Genomic DNA, 21,912 nt, shown 5'->3' with positions numbered 1-21,912 from the left:
TTGTTTGAACTTTGGCCCTGACTCTGAGCCCAGGCTGAAACTGTGAGAAAAGACTTGCAGGCTTGTGATATTTTGAAAGAAACCGCGGGAGATTTCAGCAGAATGTGACCAGATGCTTTCTCAGTCCTTTATCCTCCTGTCATATGTGGATCCCACCACTAAGGCCAGTCCTCCACCCCACTCTCATGTTTTCCCTCCCTCCCCATCTTGTTAGGACACACCTATAATTAGGAACACCCAAATGTTCTTGCATTCAATGGGTAATTTTATTTTAACGTGCTTGCTTGACTCAGGAGAAATCATACTGGGCCACTCCTTTGCTCTCCTACTTTTGACCCAATGGCCATCACTCCTTCCATGCAAACTCCTATCTCCCCACTAAAACCCTAAAGCAGTAAGCAAATGCCCTTAATCTCCCCAGGATTGGTTATGTCCACCACATGATGACATATCTTTTATGCATCTGACATTAAGGCTGGATTTAGGTAATGACCATGTCCATCTCTACAGCATTAAATTGGGAGTTTTTAGACAGGTCAGGGCTTTGGATTAATGAGGGGAAAATACTGAACCTAAATAATTAATGTTTCAGCTTTATCTATCAAGCTCCCAGATATGGTTAGACATGTGGTCAGCCTTCCCTCTGTAGTAGAAAACTATGCAGCACAGCATAATGGTAACATTCGAACACAGGCTTTGGAGATCCACTGATCTGAGTTGAAATTCCTGGCTCCACTGCCGGCTATGTCTTGTACAGGTTACTTCAACTCTCTGTGCCTTGATTTTCTCATTCATAAAATGGACAAGACCAATATCCAATTGATGGGAATGAGCATGGTTGTGCTGATCATCTACAGGTGTCCATCCTGATGGATCAGGGCATACCCCATACTGGTCGTTAAATATTTTGAATGCCACCCCTAAGAATGGGGTGATCTTGATACTTGGCTTATAGGATTGGATTACATGAGATAATGTACATAAAGTGTACTGTGCTTGGCACATAGGAGACCCTCAAATGTTATCAGCAGTCTAGACAATAGTTTCCTGATTATAAACAGGAAGGGGCAGCCTAAAAATATAGTGTAATTCAGGGTCTTTTTTTTCAATAATGCCTTTAATTTCTAAGTTAATTCAAACATTTCCAAGATACAGAAACATGAATTTTCAACCCAAATATAACGAGAAAAGGCAATGAATCAGACAAGTTTCTCTGGTTTACTACTGATGGAGTTTATGGGATGGTCCTGTTTCACAGACTTGCCTCTGTGACTACCTATTTATACTTTTTGTGCCTGAGCTCAGCCACAACCCAGTGGAAGCAGTATCAAGCTTTTAGTTCTGTGTGGTGCTATTTCTCTCAGTACAGCTTTACCAACCACATTGAAATCCTTCATGGGCCTAAACTTTACCTCTTGGATATGTCTCCTCAATTGAGATCAAGAATCTATTAGCCAGACTTCCCATTGTGGCTCAGCAAGTTAAGGACCCTACGTTGTCTCTGTGAGGATGTGGTTTCTATCCCTGCGCTTGATCGGTGAGTTAAGGATCCAGAGTTGCCACAAGCTACAGTGTAGGTAGCAGATTCAGTTCGGATCCGGTGTTGTCATGGCTGTGGCATAGACCTCAGTTGCAGCTCTGATTCAACCCCTAGCCTGGGAAATTCCATATGCCACAGGTGCAGCCATAAAAAGGAAAAAAAAAAAAAAAGAATCCATTATCTCATGGAATCGCCAGCTACTTTAAATCTAGGCAATGTATTGTCATTTTTTTTTTAAAGGAAGAGTTCCTTGATGGCTCAGTGAGCTAGGGTTCCAGCACTGTTACTGCTGTGATTCTGGTTACTGCTGTGGTGTGGGTTCGATCCCTGGCCCAGGAACTTCTGCAGGCCACAAGTGGGGTCAAAAAAAAGGGGGACATTTTTTTCTCCCTTCTCCATCCTGTGTCAACATAGCCTCATGTCCTTTCTTCAAAGTTTCTATAGTTATCAGTATTATTATAACCAGGAATAGTCTAAATCTTGTCTCTTACCAAATTGCCTTTTAATTTATCAAAGGCTTCCTGACATTCAAGTGTTTCAAGATCATTATCAGGAGTTCCCATCGTGGCGCAGTGGTTAACGAATCCGACTAGGAACCATGAGGTTGCGGGTTCGGTCCCTGCGCTTGCTCAGTGGGTTAAGGATCCAGCGTTGCCGTGAGCAGTGGTGTAGGTCGCAGACGCAGCTCGGATCCTGCGTTGCTGTGGCTCTGGCGTAGGCCGGAGACTACAGCTCCGATTGGACCCCTAGCCTGGGAACCTCCATATGCCGCGGGAGCGGCCCAAGAAATAGCAAAAAGACCAAAAAAAATAAAATTAAATTAAATTTTTTAAAAAAAGATCATTATCAAGCCTTTTCTCAGCCAATAAATGAGTAGGGGTTTTATTGGATTAAGCTGGATTACAAATTTATGGCAATAACCAGTGACAGCCCTCCCTCATCTGCTTTTATATGGGTTACTCCACTTCCCAATCATCTCAGCTATATCTTTTTCTTTCTTTTTACAACCGCACCTATGGCACATGGAAGTTCTCAGGCTAGGGGTCGAATTGGAGCTGCAGCTGAGGCCTGTGCCACAGCCAGAGCAACACTGGATCCAAGCAGCATCTGTGACCTATGCCACAGCTTGCAGCAATGCCAGATCCTTAACCCACTGCACGAGCCCAGGGATGGAACCCATATCCTCATGATCGGTTCTTAACACCCCTCCACCGAGCCACAATGGGAACTCTCAGCTATATCTTAAATAAATGGGAGTCAGAAAGAGAAAGACAAATACCATATGATACCACTTAAATCTGGAATCTAATATATGGCACAAATGGACCTTTCCACAGAAAAGAAAAGCATGGACTTGGAGAATAGACTTGTGGTTGCCAAGGGGGAGGGGGAGGGAGTGGGATGGACTGGGAGCTTAGGGTTAATAGATGCAAACTACTGCCTTTGGAATGGATTAGCAATGAGACCCTGCTGTGTAGCACTGGGGACTGTGTCTAGTCACTTATGATGGAGCATGATAATGGGAGAAAAAGAATGTATACATGTATGTCTAACTAGGTCACCATGCTGTACAGCAGCAAATTGACAGAACACTGTAAACCAGCTAAAATGGAAAAAAAATCATTATATAAAAAGGTTTAAATTTTATAAACTTGAAAAATAACTATAATTAAAAATAATGATAATTTAAAATAACAAATAAAAAATAAATAAGTGGGAGTCTGCTATTACTAACTCTCAACCCAGAGTTATCACCTCGAGAAATCAAAATTAATATTTGCTCAGCATTTCAGTAAGCCCTGTTCCTGGAGTTACCTAGAGAACAGTCTCCAAACATCCCAGATGAATTTCCATATTTACATTAAAATGGCTGTCTCATGACTATGCAATTGCAAGATCATTCATTTCAGACAACAAAATATCATGCACCACTGAAATACAGTTAAAGCATTTCTGATTCCAAAGGGAAATAAATTCCATTTTTAGTTACTATCAAAGTACATCAACTGAATATTGGCCTTGTCCATTTTATGGATTAGGAAACTGAGGCACAGAGAGCATAAATAACCGGTCTTAAGGAACACTAACAAAGTTGATCTTGGCCTTGTGCATCCTAGATTATTTTGGCTGTAAGCAATAAAAGCTCTAACTCAAAATCACTTAATAAGGACATGTATCATCTCATAAAATGAGAAATCCAGATAAAGGGCAGGCATCAAGTTGGGTTAATTCAGATGCTTGATGGCATCTTCCAAGAGCCAGTTTTTCTCCATCCTTCTGCTCTGCTATCCTCAGCATGTTGGTTTTATCCCCAGGCTAGATGTCATTTAGGAGTTGGGGCAAAATGTTTCTTCATTTACATCCAGAGGAAGAAAATAAGAAAAGCACTTCCCCAACTATGGAATTAAATCTTTCTCTTCATTTGCATTGGACAGGTGCTCACCTCCAAACTATTATCTTTCACCAGAGAATTGCACTAATCTACATAGTCCAATAGGCACACACCTGGAGCTAGGTGTGGGGTAGATACCAGTGTAACAGCGAGGTTCTATTAGGAAGGAGGAAGGGCCAGTGGTGGAGTGCAGCAGTGGCACTAAGGCAAGGCTCTCCCTGGGAGACATAAGACTCCTGTGATGGCCACCTTTGGCTTGAGGGTTCCCAGCAGCTTAAGAATTCCTGGGAATCATGGACTGATGGGCGTCCCAGCTGCTTCCAGTACTCTCCACATTTTCTCTCACGGCATTGTCCCTAATCAATTTCTCACACATCTAATCCTGCCTTGGTATCTGCTTTTCAGAGGACTTGGGCTAAAACAGTCACCAGTCAATCAATTCAATAACCTTATCTCCATCTTTACCATACTCCATCATTTGGCAATGATGACCACACTCACCTTCTTCAAACTCCATTCTATCTTGACTTTCACAGTACTACATATTCTGATTCTTCCCTGGATCTCTAAGAGCTTCACCTACAAATTCAAATTTCTGTTCTAGTCTTCTTATTGGCAGATAAATTCCATTCCATAGTTCTCCCATATTTCTGTATCTCTTGCAAGCAGAGGAACTGACTTCTTTTGTTCCCAACTAAAATTTTAAGAATATTTGTATAGTAAACAGCCTTGGAGGATACAAAAAGTATCCAGATCAAGAATGCTTATAGTCCAGTATAATAACGCCTCTCTCTGGAATAAAGGGCAACCACGCTTACAGTCTATTATAAAAGATTCAGATTCCCTAAGCTTAGGGTTCCTCTCCTGTAATGCTACCCACTTCGTGTGCAGGTGACACCTGGACTTCTTTGCATTGCTCCATGGGAACTGGGGCTTAGGGAGCCAGCATAAGACAATGCTAATACTCTGGCTACTGCTATTACTGTAATAAAGTCTTTTGTCTCTGACCCAGGAGTCCCATGTCTCCTGCTGTCATCTATGAAACTATGGCAGGCTAACTTGCTAAAAGTTCTAATAACTTGTTGTAAAGTCTCAGACCCTTCACAGTTTTGTTTTTAGGGCTGCACCTGTGGCATATGGAGATTACCAGGCTAGGGGTCTAATCAGAACTACAGCTGCCAGCCTACACCACAGCCACAGCAACACCAAGTCCGAGCCTTCAACTTACACCACAGCTCATAGCAATGCTGGGTCCTTAATCTACTGAGCAGGGCCAGGGATCAAACTCATGTCCTTATGGATTCTAGTCGGGTTCGTTACCACTGAGCCACAGTGGGAACTCCCCCTTCACAGTTTTTAACAGATCGTTTCTTCTCATTTCACACTACACTCTAGCTAATCAGCTCATTATTGGCAGAGGTCAAGAGTAAAATTTTTTCTCCTCTGGCCTTCATACTACTCTAGCGAGGAGTGAAGAGATGGTCCCAGAATTCTTCAAGTTCCTAGTAAGAAACCTATGAGTGTGTATTGGAGAAAGTGAAATAATCAGACTCTAAGGGAATTACTGGACGCTAACTCTGAACTGACACTAATTCTTGGTGACCCAAAACATCACTATGGCCCACCAGTGATGGTAAACTTGGGGTCAGACTAGGGGCTGGTGGAGGTCAGATGATCAATGGGGTTTTAGATCAAGTCCATCTCACAGTGAGCCCGTTGGGTTTCCAAACACAGTCCATTTTCGGAATGCATACTGAATATAGACACATTCCACAGCTGGCAGAATCTCTACATTAGTTCCCTGGCCTGTGAAATGAAGGCTATTATGGTAGAAAAGGCCAAGTGGAAGCCGGTACAAGGGTCTCTTATCTACAAAAAGAGTAAATCAAAGGTAACATTGCATTCCCGGAAGGATTGCCGAGATTTATGCCACCCTCAAGAACATGAAAGATTAAGGGGTGGTGGTTTCCACCACATCCTGATTGAACTCACTCATTTGATCTGTGCAAAATACAATTAGATCTTGGAAAATGACAAAAATGAAAATCAGGTGGTAACTCCAATGCAGCTGCTTTTCCAAATGTGCTTTTGTTGCCTGAGCAAATGAACACCTCCCCTGGTATCTGGTATGCAGCTATTGATCTGATAAATGTTTTTTTCCCCTATACCTGTTAATAAAGACCACCAGAAACAGTTTGCTTTCAGCTGGCAAGGCCAGCAATACATCTTCGCTGTCCTGCCTCAGGAGTAAATCAACTCTTCAGCCCTATGTCCACAAGAGACTTTATTGCCTTTCCCTTCCACAGGACATCATGCTGACGTCTTTAACATTGGTGATACTCAGAAAAGAAAATCATGGACATGGAGAACAGACTTGTGGTTGCCAAGGGGGAGGGGGAGGGAGTGGGATGGATTGGGAATTTGGGATTAATGGATGCAAACTATTGTCTTTGGAATGGATAAGCAATGAGATCCTGCTGTACAGCACTGGGAACTATATCTAGTCACTTATGATGGAGCATAATGTGAGAAAAAAGAATGTATATATGTATGTGTGACTGGGTCACCTTGTTGTACATTGACTGAACACTGTAAACCAGTTATAATGGAAAAAAAATAAAAATCATTTATAAAAGCAAAAACCAAAAAAAAAAAAAACATTGGTGATACTATGCTGAGTAGACCTGGTGAGTGGGAAGTGGCAACTGCTACAAAGAAATTGGGAAGACATTTGGGTAGAGGAAGATGGGAAATACCCAACAAACATTCAGAGGGCTTCTACCTCTGAAGTGAAATTTCTAGGGATCCAGTGGTTGGGGGAATGTCATATGCTCATGTAATTCACTGGTCTTGCCACTTCCCCATCATCTGAAACTGCTGGCTTGATAGAATGGTGGAATGGCATTTTAAAGACCTATGTTACAGTGCCAGCTAGGAGGTAATACCTTACAGAGCTGGGGGAAGTTCTCCAGGATGCTCTGGATGCTCTGAATCAGCATCCAATACACGGTGCTATTTCTCCCATGGCCAGGATTCACAGGTCCAGGAATTAAGAGGTGGAAATGGGAGTGACTCTACTCACAATTACCCCCAGTGAGTCACTAGCAAAAATTTTACTTCCCATCCCTGTGACCTAATACTCTGCTAATATAGAATTCTTCATTCCACAGGGAGAAATGCTTCCACCGGGAGACACAGCAATGATTTCATTGAACTGGAAGTAAAGGCCAACTTTGTTGGTCAGTTTTGTCATCCTTTCTAGGTTACAGCTCTCAGTCAATCAAACAGTAAGCATTTATTTGAAAGTATGCTGTAGATTTGAATAAAGTATATAATCACTTGACTTTAGGTAAGAGATTTTATCCTGGATTATGTGGGTGAACCAGACTGAACCCATTGGAAGGCCATAAAAGCAGAACTAAGATTTCCCTGGGAGAGAGAAAAACTTGCACCTGTGGAACATAGCTTTGACCCATATGACAACAGATTTCCAGCCCACTCATGATCTTCCCTTCCTGAATGCCTGTGTAGACAAGTGTTTTGGCCAGTGCCCATGTATTTGAGCCTGCCTACAATCTTCCCTTTTCGACAGCCTGCAAAAAGCCTACAATCTTAAGCTTTTTGATGGAGCATGATGGAGGATAATGTGAGAAAAAGAATGTACATATGTGTGTGACTGGGTCCCTTTGCTGTACAGTATAAAATTGACAGAATACTGTAAACCAACTATAATGGCAAAAATAAAAATCATTTAAAAAAGAAAATAAACTTTCTTAGCCAGTCCTTATGATCACATAAACCTGTTTATGTATATTCTTTTTTTCGATTCTTTTCCATTATAGTTACTACAAAATATTGAATATAATTCCCTGTGCTATGTAGTAAATCTTTATTGTTTATCTATTTTATATATGGTAATGTGCATCTGTTAATCCTATACTCCCAGTTTATCCCTTCCCCTTCCCCTTTGGTAACCATAAGTTTGTTTTCTGTGTCTGTGAATTGATTTCTGTTTGTAAACAAGTTCATTTGCACTATTTTTTAGATTCCACATATAAGCAATGTCATATAATATTTGCCTTTTCCTGTCTGACTTATTTCATTTAGTATGATAATCTCTAGGTCCATCCATTTAGCTACAAATGCCATTATTTCATCATTTTTATGGCTCAGTAATATTCCATTGTATATATACCAGTATCTTTATCCATTTATCTATTAATGGACACTTAAGTTACTTCCATGGCTTGGCTACTGTAAATAGTGCCTCTATGAACATTGGGATGCATGTATCTTTTAGAACTAGAGCTTTCGTCTTTTCCAGATATATGCCCAGAAATTGGATTGCTGGATCATATGTTAGCTCTGCTTGTAGTTTTTTAAGGAACCTCCATACCATTTTCCATAATGGCTGCACCAATTTACATCCCTACTAAGAGTATAGGAGAGGAGTTCCCGTCATGGCTCAGTGATTAACGAATCCAACTAGGAACCATGAGGTTGCGGGTTCAATCCCTGGCCTTGCTCAGTGTGTTAAGGATCCGGTGTTTCCGTGAGCTGTGGTGCAGGTTGTAGATTCGGCTCAGATCCTGCGTTGCTGTGGCTCTGGTGTAGGCCGTTGGCTACAGCTCTGATTCGACCCCTAGCCTGGGAACTTCCATATGCCGTGAGAGAGGCCCAAGAAATGGCCAAAAAAAAAAAAAAGAAAGAAAGAAAGAGTATAGGAGAGTTCTCTTTTCTCCACACTCTCTCCAGCATTTGTTATTTGTAGACTTTTTAATGATGGTCATTAAAACTGTTGTGAAGTGATACATCATTGTAGTTTTGATTTGCATTTCTCTAATAACTAGCAATGTTGAGCATCTTTTCATGTGCCCGTTGGCCATCTGTATGTCTTCTTTGGAGAAATATAGTTTAGGTCTTCTGCCCATTTTTTTCTTTCTTTTTTTTTTCCTTTTAGGACCACACCCACAGCATGCAGAAGTTCCCAGGTTAGGGGTCGAATTGGAGCTGCAGCTGCCAGCCTATGCCACAGCCACAGCAAAGCAGGATCCAGGTCATGTCTGTGCCCTACACCACAACTCCTGGCAATGCCAGATCCTTAACCCACTGAGCAAGGCCAGGGTTCAAACACTCATCCTCTCGGATACTAGTTGGGTTCCTAACCCACTGAGCCACAGTGGGAACTCCCTGCCCATTTTTTGATTGGATTGGATTTTTGTGTTGTTATTGAGTTGCATGAACTGTTTGTATATTGTGTAAGTTAAGCCCTTGTTGGTTGCATTGTTTGTTGCATATTTTGTCCCATTCCATAGGTTCTCCTTTTATTTCATTTATAGTTTCCTTTGCTGTTCAAAAGCTTATAAATTTGATCATGTCCCACAAAATTCTTGATATTTAAGTATCTACACTGATGGTCTTTCTAATGGTCTGGCCTCACAGTTCCTTGACTTTCTCTCCTCCAGTTACCTTGTTCATTACCCTACTTTAGCCACTAACCCACAAGATCCTATCATTGACCTTATAATTACTAAAAATTGGTATCCCTTTCTTTTCTCAATTTGAAGCATCACTCTTCAACTAACACTTCCTTCTTTCTAATTCATTCCTTATTGTTACCCCAGGCCAACAATACTTTTGCCCCTCTCATTAAACTGAATACTCCTATGTTCCTTCATGTCCTCACTTTCCTTCCTACCCAGCTTAAATTTTGTGTCCAATTATTATATTAATTCCTCTGCATGTTCTCTCAATTAATGATTTCAGACCTTCTTTTCTAATATAATGTGTGATTCTATAAATATCCTGCTAAGCAGTGTTTTTGCCATGTCCCACAAATTCCAATATGTTTTAGTTTTATTTAACTAAAAATATTATTAGGCGCTCCCATCGTGGCACAGCAGAAACGAATTCGACTAGGAACCATGAGGTTGCGGGTTCGACCCCTGGCCTCATTCAATGGGTTAAGGATCCAGTGTTGCTATGAGCTGTGGTGTAGGTTGAAGATGCAGCTCAGATCTGGATCTGGTGTTGCTGTGGCTGTGGTATAGGCCAGCAGCTGTAGCTCTGATTAGACCCCTAGCCTGGGAACCTCCATATGCCACAGGTGCTGCCCTAAAAAGACAAAAAGACCAAAAAAAACTATTATTAAATTTCCCTTGAGAACTTCCTTTGACCCCCTGGATTATTTAGAAGTATATTTTTCACATTCCAAAATTCGAGATATTTTCTAGATATCTTTCTGGTAGTGATTTCTAGTTTAATCCCAACATGGTTGGTTTGTATGATTTCTACTATTTTAAATTTGTCAAGTATTGTTTATGACCCAGAATATGGTCTAACTTCATGATTGCTCTATGTGCCCTTAAGATTTTTATTGTGCTGTTGTTGGATGAAATGTTCTCTGTCAATTGGGTTGAGTTAAATAGTGTTCTTCATGTTATCTGTATCCTTACTGATTTTCTACCTACTTGTCTGGTCAATTATTGATAAAAGGATGTTGAATTCTCCAACTATAATTATGGATTTGTCTATTTCTTAAGTTCTGTGAGTTTTTGCCTCATGTATTTTGGAGTTCTCTTGTTAAGTGCATACACACTTAGGATGGTTATTATGTATTCTTGAAAATTGATGCCTTTGTCTTTATGCAGTGTTCATTTTTACCCCTGAAAGTATTCATTGCTCTGAACTCACAACAACTTAATTTTGTTTGAAATTAATATAGCTAAACCAGCTTTCTTTTGATAATATCTGCATGGCGTATCTTTCTCCCATTTTACTTTTAATCTATTTCTTTATATTTAAAGTAGGTTTCTATAGACAGCATATAGTTGGGTCTTGTTTTTTTTATCCAGCTAGGCAATCTCTGTCTTTTAGCTGATGGGTTTAGATCATTCACATTTAACATGATTGTTGATACATTTGAAATAAAATCTATCATCTTGCTAGCTGATTTCAATTATGTCTTTTCTTTATTTTTCCCTCTTTTTCTCATTTCTCTTGGGTTAATGGACCATTTTGGAATTATTTTTATTATAGTAAAACATATACAACAGAATATTTGTGATTTTAACCATTTTAAGTGTACAATTCAGTGGCATTAATTACATTCACAAACTTGTGCAACCATCACCACCACCTGTTTCAAAAACTTTTTAATCCCCTAAAACAAAAACCCTGTAGCCATTAAGCAATAAATTTCCATTTCTACCTTCCAAAAGCCCCAGGTAACCTCTAATCTACTTTCTGTCTATATGACTTTTCCACTTCTAGATATTTCAGATAAGTGGAATCATACAACATTTATCCTCTTATATTTGAATTCTTTCACTTATCATAATGTTTTCAGGTTTCATTCATGTCATAGCATGTATCAGAACTTTATTATTTTTATTGACTGAATAATATTTCATTACATTATATATCACATTATGTTTATCCTTTAATTGGTTAATGGACACTGGTTGTTTCTCCCTTTTAGCTATTGTGAATATACCTGCAATGAACATTGGCATAAAAGTATCTGATATTTTTTCCATTCTTTTGGGTATGTACCTGGAGTGGAATCACTGTGTCATGTGGTAACTTTATGTTTGCCCTTTTTATGAACTACTAGACTGTTTTCCACAGCAGCTACCCATTTAAAATTCCCACTATCAATGTATAAGGATCCATTTTCTCCACATCCTTAGCAACACTTGTCATTTTGGGTCTTTTTTCCATTATAGCCATACTTTAGGTGTGAGCTTTGAGTGGCATTTCCCTAATGACTAATGATGTTAAGCATCTTTTAATGTGATTACTAGCCATTTGTATATCTTCTTTGGAGAAATGTCATTTCAAAAGTTTGCTCATTTTCAATAGGTTGTTTGTCTTTTTTTTTTTCTTTTTTGGCCACCCTGTAACATATGGAGTTCCCAATCCAGGGATCAGATATGAGCCACAGTTGTGACCTTTGCTACAGCTGTAGCAACACGGGATCCTTAACCCACTCTGCCAGGCCGGGGATTGAATCTGCATCCCAGATCTCCAGAGATGCTGCCAATCTCATTGTGCCACAGCGAGAAGTCTGGGTTGTTTCTTCTTACTGTTGAGTTATAGAAGTTCTTTACATGCTCTGGACATTAAACGCATAAGATTTGCAAATGTTTTATCCACTTTCTAAATAATGCACAAAAAATTAATTTTCATGGGGTCCAACTTATCTATATCTCTTTCATTGCTTATGTTTTTTATTATATGTCTAAGCATACATTGCCAAATCTAAAGTCATGAAGATTGACTGCTGTTTTCTTCTATTAGTTTCATGGTTTTAGCACCATATCATCTGGAAATAGAGACAGTTTTTACTTCTTCTCCAACTTGTGCATTTTTAAAATTATTCTTCCACCTAATTGCTTTGGTTAGAATTTAAAGTAAAATGTTAAACAGCAGTGGTGAAAATGAGCATTCTTATCTTGTTCTTGATATTAGGGGGAAAGTTTCCAAAGTTGCACTATGAGTATGATATTAGCAGTGTGTTACATATAAGGTTTTGCAACCCATTTTATTTTCATCTGAAACTGTATCATAAACATGTTTCCATGTTTCCAAAAATATTTTTGTATGCTTAATTTATTTGATAGATAAATGAAAAGTTTGAGAAATCAGCAGAAAACTGGAAACTATAATAAAGGAACAAAATGAAAAATCTGTAACTAAAAATTATAATATGTAAAGTTAATAACTCAGTGGATAAGTGTAATAACAGATCAGATACAGAGGAAAGAATTAGTGAACTCAAAGATAGGTGAGAAAAATATGCAAAATGAATCTCAGGCATAAATATGGAAAACAGAAAAAAGGGTAAAAGACAAAAGGATATAACATGAAACTCTGATATGTGTGATTGGATTCCTAGAAGGAGAAAGGATGTGGCAAAAGGAGTGTTTGTAGAAATAAATTTCCAAAATTGATAAAAGGCATCCAGGCATAAATTAAAGAACTATTATGAGCCCCAAGCAATATAAATCAGAAAAACCTATCTAGGCACTTTGTAGTAAAACTGCTAAAAACAAAAGAAAGAGAAAAATCTTTAAAGCATCCAGAGAACCAGTATGGTAGTTTGTCAAAATATTAAAAATAGAATTACCATATGATCCAGAAAATCATATGATCCCAAAGAATCGAAAGCATGGTCTCAATGAGGTTTTTGTATGCCTATGCTGGTAGCAGTATTATTCACAATATCCAAAAGTGGGAAGCAACCCAAGGGTCCATTTATGAATTAGAAAAATGTTCTATATCCATAGAATAGAATATTATTTAGCCTTAAAAAGGAAGGAAATTCTGACACATGCTTCAACATAAATAAACTGAGGACATTATGTTAAATAAAACCAGCTAGTCACAAAAGGAAAAAATACTGCATGATTCCATTATGAGATACCTAGAATAGACAAATTCATAGAGATGGAAAACAAAAGGGTGGTTGCCAGGGGCCAAGGGGGAATTTTTAATAGGTATAGAGTTTCGGTTTTGAAAGGTGAAAAGAATTCTAGACATTAGTTGCACAACAATGTGAACATACTTAATACTACTAAGCTGCACACTTAAAATAATTGATAGTATATTTTATGTTATGTATATTTTAATGGATTAATTTTTTAAGAATTTTTTAAATAAAAAAAGATTAATTTCAAAGGAGAAACCAACTAGTAACTGACTTCTCAACAGAAACAATAAAAGACAGAAGAAAGTGGGATAATATTCTCAAGTACTGAATGACCATAAACACCAACCTATAATTCTATGCCTAGCAAAAATATCTTTAAAGAAATAAGTTGAAATGAGAACATTTTCAGACAAACAAAAACTGAGAGAATTCACCATCAGTAGACCAGCGCTAAAGGAAATACTAAAGGTTTTTCTTTAGGCATAAGGGAAATGGTTCTAGACAGGAAGTTAGAGATTCAGGAAGGAATGAAAACAGTGAAATGAGAGGAGAATGGCCATCATCAAAAAGTCTACAAACAAATGCTGGAGAGAGTGCAGAGAAAAGAGAACCCTCTTACACTGTTGGTGGGACTGTAATTTGGTGCAACCACTATGGAAATCCGTATGGCATTCCCCAAAAAACTAAAAATAGAACTCCCATATAATCCAGCAATCCCACTCCCGGGCATCTCTCCAGAGAAAAGCATTATTGAAAAAGATATGTGTATCCCAATATTCATTGCAGCGCTGTTTACAACAGCCAAGACATGGAAACAACCTAAATGTGCATCAATAGAGGAATGGATAATGAAGATGTGGTACATATATACAATGAAATACTAATCAGCCATAAAATAGAATGAAATAATGCCATTTGCAGCAACATGGATGGACCTAGACATTATTATACAAAGTTAAGTTAGACAGTGAAAGACAAACATCATATGTTATCACTAAGAAAAAGAGGATACAAATAAACTTATTTGCAGAACAGAAAAAGACTCATAGACTTTGAAAAACTTATGGTTACCAAAGGGGACAAGTTGGGGGGAGGGGTAGACTGGGGTTTAGGATTGGCATATGTACACTGAGGTGTATGAAATGATTAGCCGATGGGGACCCACTGTATAGCACAGAGAACCCTACCCAGTATTCACTGATAATTTTTATGGGGAAAGAATCTGAGAGAGAATGGATGTGCATACATGTATAACTTTGTTGTGATTACTTCAAAAAAGCTTTATAAAAAGACGACTGATGGCAATGATAATATCTTATGGGATTTAAATACATGAAAATATAAAATACATAACAATAACATGCGAGTCAGGAGGGATGGTGCACGGAATTAAAGTGTTCTAGGTCCTAGCATTGAAACAATTAATATGTGAAAAAGTTCTCCACCTTATCAGGAACCAAGAAATGAGCTACAGAGCCACCAGAATGGCTAAATTTAAAAAGACTGACACTGGGGAATTCCCGTTGTGACTCAGTGGTAACAAACCCTACACGTATCCATCCGGATGCATGTTTGATCACTGGACCCTCTCAGTGGGTTAAGGATCCTGTGTTACCAGGAACTGTGGTATAGGTTACATACACGGCTCAGATCTGGCATTGCTGTGGCAGCTGAAGCTCTGATTCAACCCCTTGCCTGGGAACTTCCGCATGCCGCAGGTGTGCCCCACCCCCCAAATAAAGAGACTGACACTGCCTGGTTGGTAAGGATATGGAAATAGTAGAATTTTTACATGTTGTTCATGGTATATTCAGAAAGTCATATATACAAAAAGTCACAGATGTGTGGAATCGAAGAAATGTTCAAGAAGAGTTGTAAGAAGCTCATTCACAAATACTTACAAAATGGAAATGAACTGAATGCTAACCAACAGTAAAATGGGTACATAATTTAAGGCATACAATGGGATACTTTAGACCTGCAATGTCCAATACAATAGCCACATGTGGCTCCTTAGATTTAAATTATTTAAAATAAAATTCTAAAAATCCAGTTCTATGGAGTTCCTGCTGTGGTGCAGTAGGTTAAGAATCTGATTGCAGAGCTCAGATAGCTGCAGAGGTGTGGGTTAAATCCCCTTCCTGACACAGTGGGTTAAAGGACAGCTGCAGTGTTGGTCACAGCTGCAGCTCAGATTCAAACCCTTGCCCGGGAACTTCCACATGCCACAGATGCAGCCATAAAAAATAAAAATAAAAATCCAGTTCCTCAGTAACAATCAGCTACATTTCAAGTGTTAAATATCTTTATGTGGTTAGTGTCTACCAAATTGTACAGTATAGATATAGAATATTTTCATTATTGCAAAGTATTCTAAGACAGCATGGCTACAGAGCAAGTAGGCAGCCTGGTACTAAATAATTTAGATGTCGCAGGCCATCTGGTCTGTGTTACAACTACTCAGTTCTGCCACTGTAGCATGAATACATCCACACACAATATATTTATGAAAGGAGGTGGCTGTGTTCTAATAAAATTTTATTTATGAACACAAAAATGTATATTTCACAAGATATTATTTTGCTTGCAATTTTTCCCAACCATTTAAAAATGTAAAAGTAAAAATCATCCTTAATTCAAAGACCATACAAAAACCAACACTAGGCCAGATTTGGTTGTAGGTCATAGCTCATACTCCTGCTATATAAAAATGTAAACGAATGAACTATAGCTACCAATCACAACATGGACAAATATCTCACATATAATATTGAGAAAAAGCAACATGCATTACATTCTTATTGCTGCCATTACAAATTACCACTAAGTATCTTCTTTTTTCTTTTTGTCTTTTGTCTTTTCAGGGTCGCACCCGTGGCATATGGAGGTTCCCAGGCTAGGGGTCTAATCAGAGCTACAGCTCCTGGCCTATGCCACAGCCACAGCAATGCCAGATCAGAGCTGCATCTGTGATCTACACCACAGTTCACAGCAACGCCGGATCCTTAACCCACTGAGCGAGGCCAGGGGTCAAACCTGCAACTTCACAGTTCCTAGTCAGATTTGCTTCTGCTGTGCCACGACAGAACTCCACAAATTACCACTAAGTATCTTAATACAAATTTTTTTTCTTTTTAGTTCTGGAGAAGTCCAATACAGGTCTAACTGGGCTGAAATCTAGGTGGTGGTAGGGCTCTGTTTCTTCTAGAGTCTCTAGGGAAGAATATATTGCCTTGATTTTTCCAGCTTCTAGAGCCTCCCTGCATCCCTTGACTGGTAGCCCCCTTTCTCCATTTTCGAAGTTGACAATATACTGAGCCATTCTCATGCTACCATCTCTTTGGTTTTCCCTCTTTTGCCTTCCTCTTCCATCTTATATGATCCTTATCTTAAGGATCCTTGTGATTACATTGAGACCACCCAAATAATCCAAAATAATCTCCCTATCTTAAAGTCAGATGATTAACAACCTTAATTCCATTTGCTACTTCAACCTGCCTTTGCCATGTGCCCAAACATTATCACAAGTTCCACGGATTAGAATGAGGACAGGATGATGGATGGCCATCATCCTGTCTACCACACATCTAGACCCACAATTACATGTACAGTAGGATTCCATGTATACAAAGTTTTTAAAAAAAAAAAATTTAATATAATGTTTGAGTGCTCCCTATCACTGGTGGTAAGACTCTAAAGAAAAACAAAAGGATTACCATAAAAGGATAGTTGTTATTTTGAGGTAAGGGGGGAGGCAAAGTGACAGAGAAGGGACACGGGGGAAAGCAACTGACTACTGGTAATGTTCTATTTCTTGACTTGTGTAGTGATCACAAAGATGTTTGCTTCATGACCATTCATTGAGTTTGATCATGTTATGTGCATCACTTTTCACAATAAAAAAGTTTTAAAAATAAAGAAAGAAGAGTACTCCAAATTCAAAATCACTAAGCACTGTGTGGTGGAAGAGTATGTAGATCAAACACTGTTTATACAAATGCAGCTTGTAGTCAGCATTTTAGTGCCCCAAAATGTAGTATTAATAGACTTCTAGGAGCTCAATGGTGTTTCATTAATATCTCCAATAAGAGAAGGACCAAAACAAAAATAGAATCCAGGGGAAATAGACATAATATGAAGGAAAGAAAAGCATTTAAAAAAAACATAAGACCTGTAATTAGTATCCTAGAAAAATGAGAAGATACTGCATCCATGCTCTAAAAGAGGAACATAGAATAAAAAGAGTTTATAGAAACTAAAATAGAAACAAAAAAGCAACAAATCTCAACGGAAAGGTTGAAACTAAAGTTACAGAAATATCCTAGAGGCAATAAAAAAGAGGACAATGATATAGATAATAGAAGAGAAAAGATAGATAGGAAATTTCTTGATCAATCCAGAAAATCCAGTCTATAGGTCTAGGAATGATGTTCTTGGCTCTGTGAAATGTAGAGGTCTTACCAACATGGAAATACTAATGGTTCTTAAAAGAGAGGGAAAAATGCTGGGAAGAAAAAAATAAGACGTTATAGACTGAATATTTGTGTTCCCCCAAATTCATAGGTTAAAAAATTTAATCCCCACTTGATAGTATTTGGAGGTAATGTTTGGGGGAGGTGATTAGGTCATGCAGGAGGAACCCTCATGGATGGGATTAGTGCCCTTATAAAAGAGACCCCAGTGAGTTCCCTTGCCCTCTCCATCATATAAGGACACAGCTAGATGATGCTGTCTATGAACCAGGAAGCGTATCCTCACCAGATATCAAATCTTCTGGTTCCTTAATCATGAACTTTCTAGCCTCCAGAACTATGAAAAGTAAGATTGTGTCATTTTTAAGCCATCCAGCCTATGTTATTCTGTTGACTAAGTAGACAAGGATGGTTCCTGAAATTCAAGGACACAAATATTCAGACTGAAAGGGTATACTAATAACACAGTAAAATGCACATCATAAAAAACCACCTTATTAAGATATTTCCAAATACCAGGAACACAGAAAAATATTGATATTGGTCAAATTGGAAAAAAATATGGTGCTATGGATAACTTAATGCACATAAATCAAACAACTTAGAAGAAATAGACCAATATCTTGAAAACTTCAACTTACCAAAACTCATCCAATATCAAATAGACAACTTGAATACTGCTATAAACAAATTGAAGTCATTGTTAAATACTTTTCAAAAAAGCAAACCATAGGCCAAGATGGTTTTACTGGTGAATTCTACCATACACTTAAAGAATTAACATCAATTTTTCTAAACCCTCTTTCCTAAAATAGAACAGTTCCCAACCTGTTTTCTGAGGCAAGATTTACCCTGATATCAAAACCAAGTAAGTACAATAAAAAAGCAAGTAAGCAAGCAAGAAACTTCAGACCAAGAACTCTCATGAACATAGACACAAAGATTATCAACAAAATCAGCAATGTATATAAAGAAAAATGTATCTCAAACAAGTGGAGTTTATTCCAGGAATCCAAGGTTTAATCAGTGTTTGGCAAAACAACCAATTAAATTGATTATACTAGTTGTTTATAAAAGAAACATCACATAATCATGACAATCATGAAGAAATCCCCTTTACTATCCATTCAAGATAAAAGCTCTTAGAAAACTATGAATAGAAAGGAATTTCCTCAACTTAATAAAGGGCATCTACAAAAAGCCTATAGCTAACATCATACTTAAAAGTGAAAAACTGAAAGCTTTCCCTCTGTAATCTAGAGCATGTCCATACTTACCACTCCTACTCCCCAACATTATATTAGAAATCCTAATATAAGGCATTCTAATAGGAAAGGAAGAAATAAAGCAGCCTATATTTATAGACATCATGATAATCTACACAGAAAATCCCATGAGATCTGTGAAAAGTTACTTTAATTAACAAATGAGTTTAATAAGATTACAGGATACAGCATCAATACACAAAAATACTTCTATATACAATAAATATACAAATGGAGACCAAAAATTTAAGAGCCGATATAATTTACAATATTTCCAAAACATTAAATATTTAGCAATTAATCAAGCAATATATACACAAGATCTACATTCTGAAAAATCACAAAATACTGATGAAAAAAATCCAAGATCTAATTAAATGGAGAGACACATTATGCTAATGGATTGGAATATACAACATAGTAAAGATATTAGTATTCTCCACAAACTAATTTATAGCTTAATATAATACCATCAAAATGGCAGCATGATTTTTGTAGATATAAAGATGATTCTAAAATTTATATAGAAGGGCAAAGTAACTAGAATGACAATAATTTTAAAAAATAAAGTTGGAGGGGAGTTCCCATTGTGGCTCAGTGGGTTAAGGACCTGAGGTTGTCTCTATAAGGAAGTGAGTTAGATCCCTGGCCTGGCTTAGTGGGTTAAGGAGCTGGTGTTGCAGCAAGCTGCAAAGTAGGTTGCAGATGCAGCTTGGATCTGGTGTTGCCATGGCTGTGGCATAGGCCTCAGCTGTGGCTCTGATTGAACCAGGGCTACAGCCTAGAAACTTCCATATGCCACAGGTCTGGCCGTAAAAAGAAAAAAAATTAAATTAAAAATTAAAATAACATTAGAAGGATCACACTATTTGCTTTTAAAACTTACTATAATGCTACAATAAGACAATGTGATATTAGTGAAGAGGCATTAGATATAAAACAATAGAACAGAATAGAGACTCCAGAAATAGACCAAACAAGTACCACCAACTGATTTTTGACATATATGGAAAAAATTCATTGAATAAGGCATGGTCTTTTCAAAAAATGGCATTGTAACATGTAGGTATACACACACACAAAGGATCTAAACCTTTAACTCACACCTTATACAAAACAAATCAAAATGGGTAATATAAGGGAATTGTCCAAATGGCAGAGTACGAAGACTCTGAGCTCACATACTCCCACAGGTACACCAAAATAGGAAATATGAATGAGAATGACCTGAAGACTAGCAGAAAAAATCTTATAACAAATAAAAATATAGAGAAAGAACTACAAAGAGATGGGTAGAAGGGGCAGAGATACAGTATGGTAAAAATCTGCACCCCAGAGTAGGCAACCTACACACAGGAGGATAATCACATTTACAGAGATTCTCCCCAAGGAGCAGGGTGTCAGAGCCTCACATTGGGCTACTCAGTCCAGGGGTCCTGCACTGCGAAGATTAGCTCCCAGAATGTTTGGCTTTGAAGGCCAATGAGGCTTGCCTTCAGGAAAGTCAAAGGGCTGTATGAAACAGGAATTCTACTTTTAAAGGGCACACATAAAAATTCACACACTATGAGACCTGAGATAAAGGCAGTAATTAGAAAGGAGCCTGGGTCAGACACACTTCCTGAACTTGGAGAGCCTCCTGTAGAAGCAGGAGGTAACTGGTACTCACCCTGGGAACATACATTCTGGTGGCAGCTATTTTGGGGAGCTCATTCTTTGATAAGGACACTAGTGCTGGCAAGTGACATTTTGGAGTCTTCCCTCTAGCTTATTAGTGCTGGAACTTTGACCCACCTACTGGAAAGTCGACTCTAGTCCTGGGACTCCCAAGGCCAAGGAGCTAGTTGCATGATGACACAGCCCAATCCAGCAACAGGTAAGCTGCCATAGGACACTCTGAGCTTGTCAGGCACCCCAGGACCAGCCCCTCACAATAGTGGGTGAACATTTGACTTGGGACTCAGTCTCACTCTCCAGTGATTGGGCACCTTCTCTGGGACCCCCAAGATCCCTCAGCCAGCTGCTCTTGCATCTGGCCACACCCACCAATGGGTCGGCACTAGTGCCATGACCTGACCACCACCACCAGTGGATGAGTACTATATCAGGGACCCCTGAGCCCCGCAGCCAGCCACCCTGTGATTTGGCCTGCCCACCAGTGGGCCAACACCAGGACCAGAATTCCCTGGACCATTCAGCCAGCCACTCCAGGACCCAGCCCCACCCACCAGAAGCTCACAGCCTGCACACAAGGAAGGGCCTACCAGTATGCCCATAGTAGTCAGCCCAACCACAACAGAAGTGCCCATAGAGAGGCAACCTTAGACCACATAGCTCTGATGACCAGAAGGGATTGAATGTCTGGGCCCCATAAGACATAACCTACATAAGGTCACTTCTCCTACATCAGGAAACATCAATGAGCTACCTAATACATAGAAATAAAAATAGAGAATTAGGCAAAATGAGGAGACAGAGGAATATGTCCAAATGAAGGAATAAGATAAAACCCCAGAAGAACAAAGTAGAGATAAGCCGCATAAAGACTTCAATGTAATGACCATAAAGATGCTCAAAGAACTCAGGAGAAGAGTGGATAAACACAGTGAGAAGTTCAAGAGTTAGAAAACATTAAAAAAGAACTAAACAGAGCTGAAGAGTACAATAACTGAAAATTTAAAAATACACTAGTAAGTATCAACAGTAGATTAGATGATACAGAGGAATGAAAGAATCAGTGAGCTGGATGGTAGTGGAAATCACTGAAGCTGAATAGAAAAAAGAATTAAGAAAATATAAGAGATATCTAG

At 38.6% G+C, this 21,912-nt stretch overlaps 1 protein-coding gene across 1 annotated transcript in view; it reads right to left on the bottom strand.

Moving 5' to 3' along the window:
* The window catches only part of LOC125118047 (uncharacterized), a 130,753-nt gene extending 128,650 nt beyond the window's left edge, over window positions 1–2,103 (bottom strand). Inside the window, exon 1 of the mRNA XM_047764213.1 lies at window positions 2,032–2,103. Coding sequence (XP_047620169.1) covers window positions 2,032–2,103 — 72 coding nt within the window. The remainder of the gene's footprint in view (window positions 1–2,031) is intronic.
* Window positions 2,104–21,912: the final 19,809 nt, after the last annotated feature.

This window comes from Phacochoerus africanus, chromosome X (assembly GCF_016906955.1).
Source record: "Phacochoerus africanus isolate WHEZ1 chromosome X, ROS_Pafr_v1, whole genome shotgun sequence".
NCBI lineage: Eukaryota > Metazoa > Chordata > Mammalia > Artiodactyla > Suidae > Phacochoerus > Phacochoerus africanus.
This window is presented reverse-complemented; position numbering and strand designations above follow the sequence as displayed.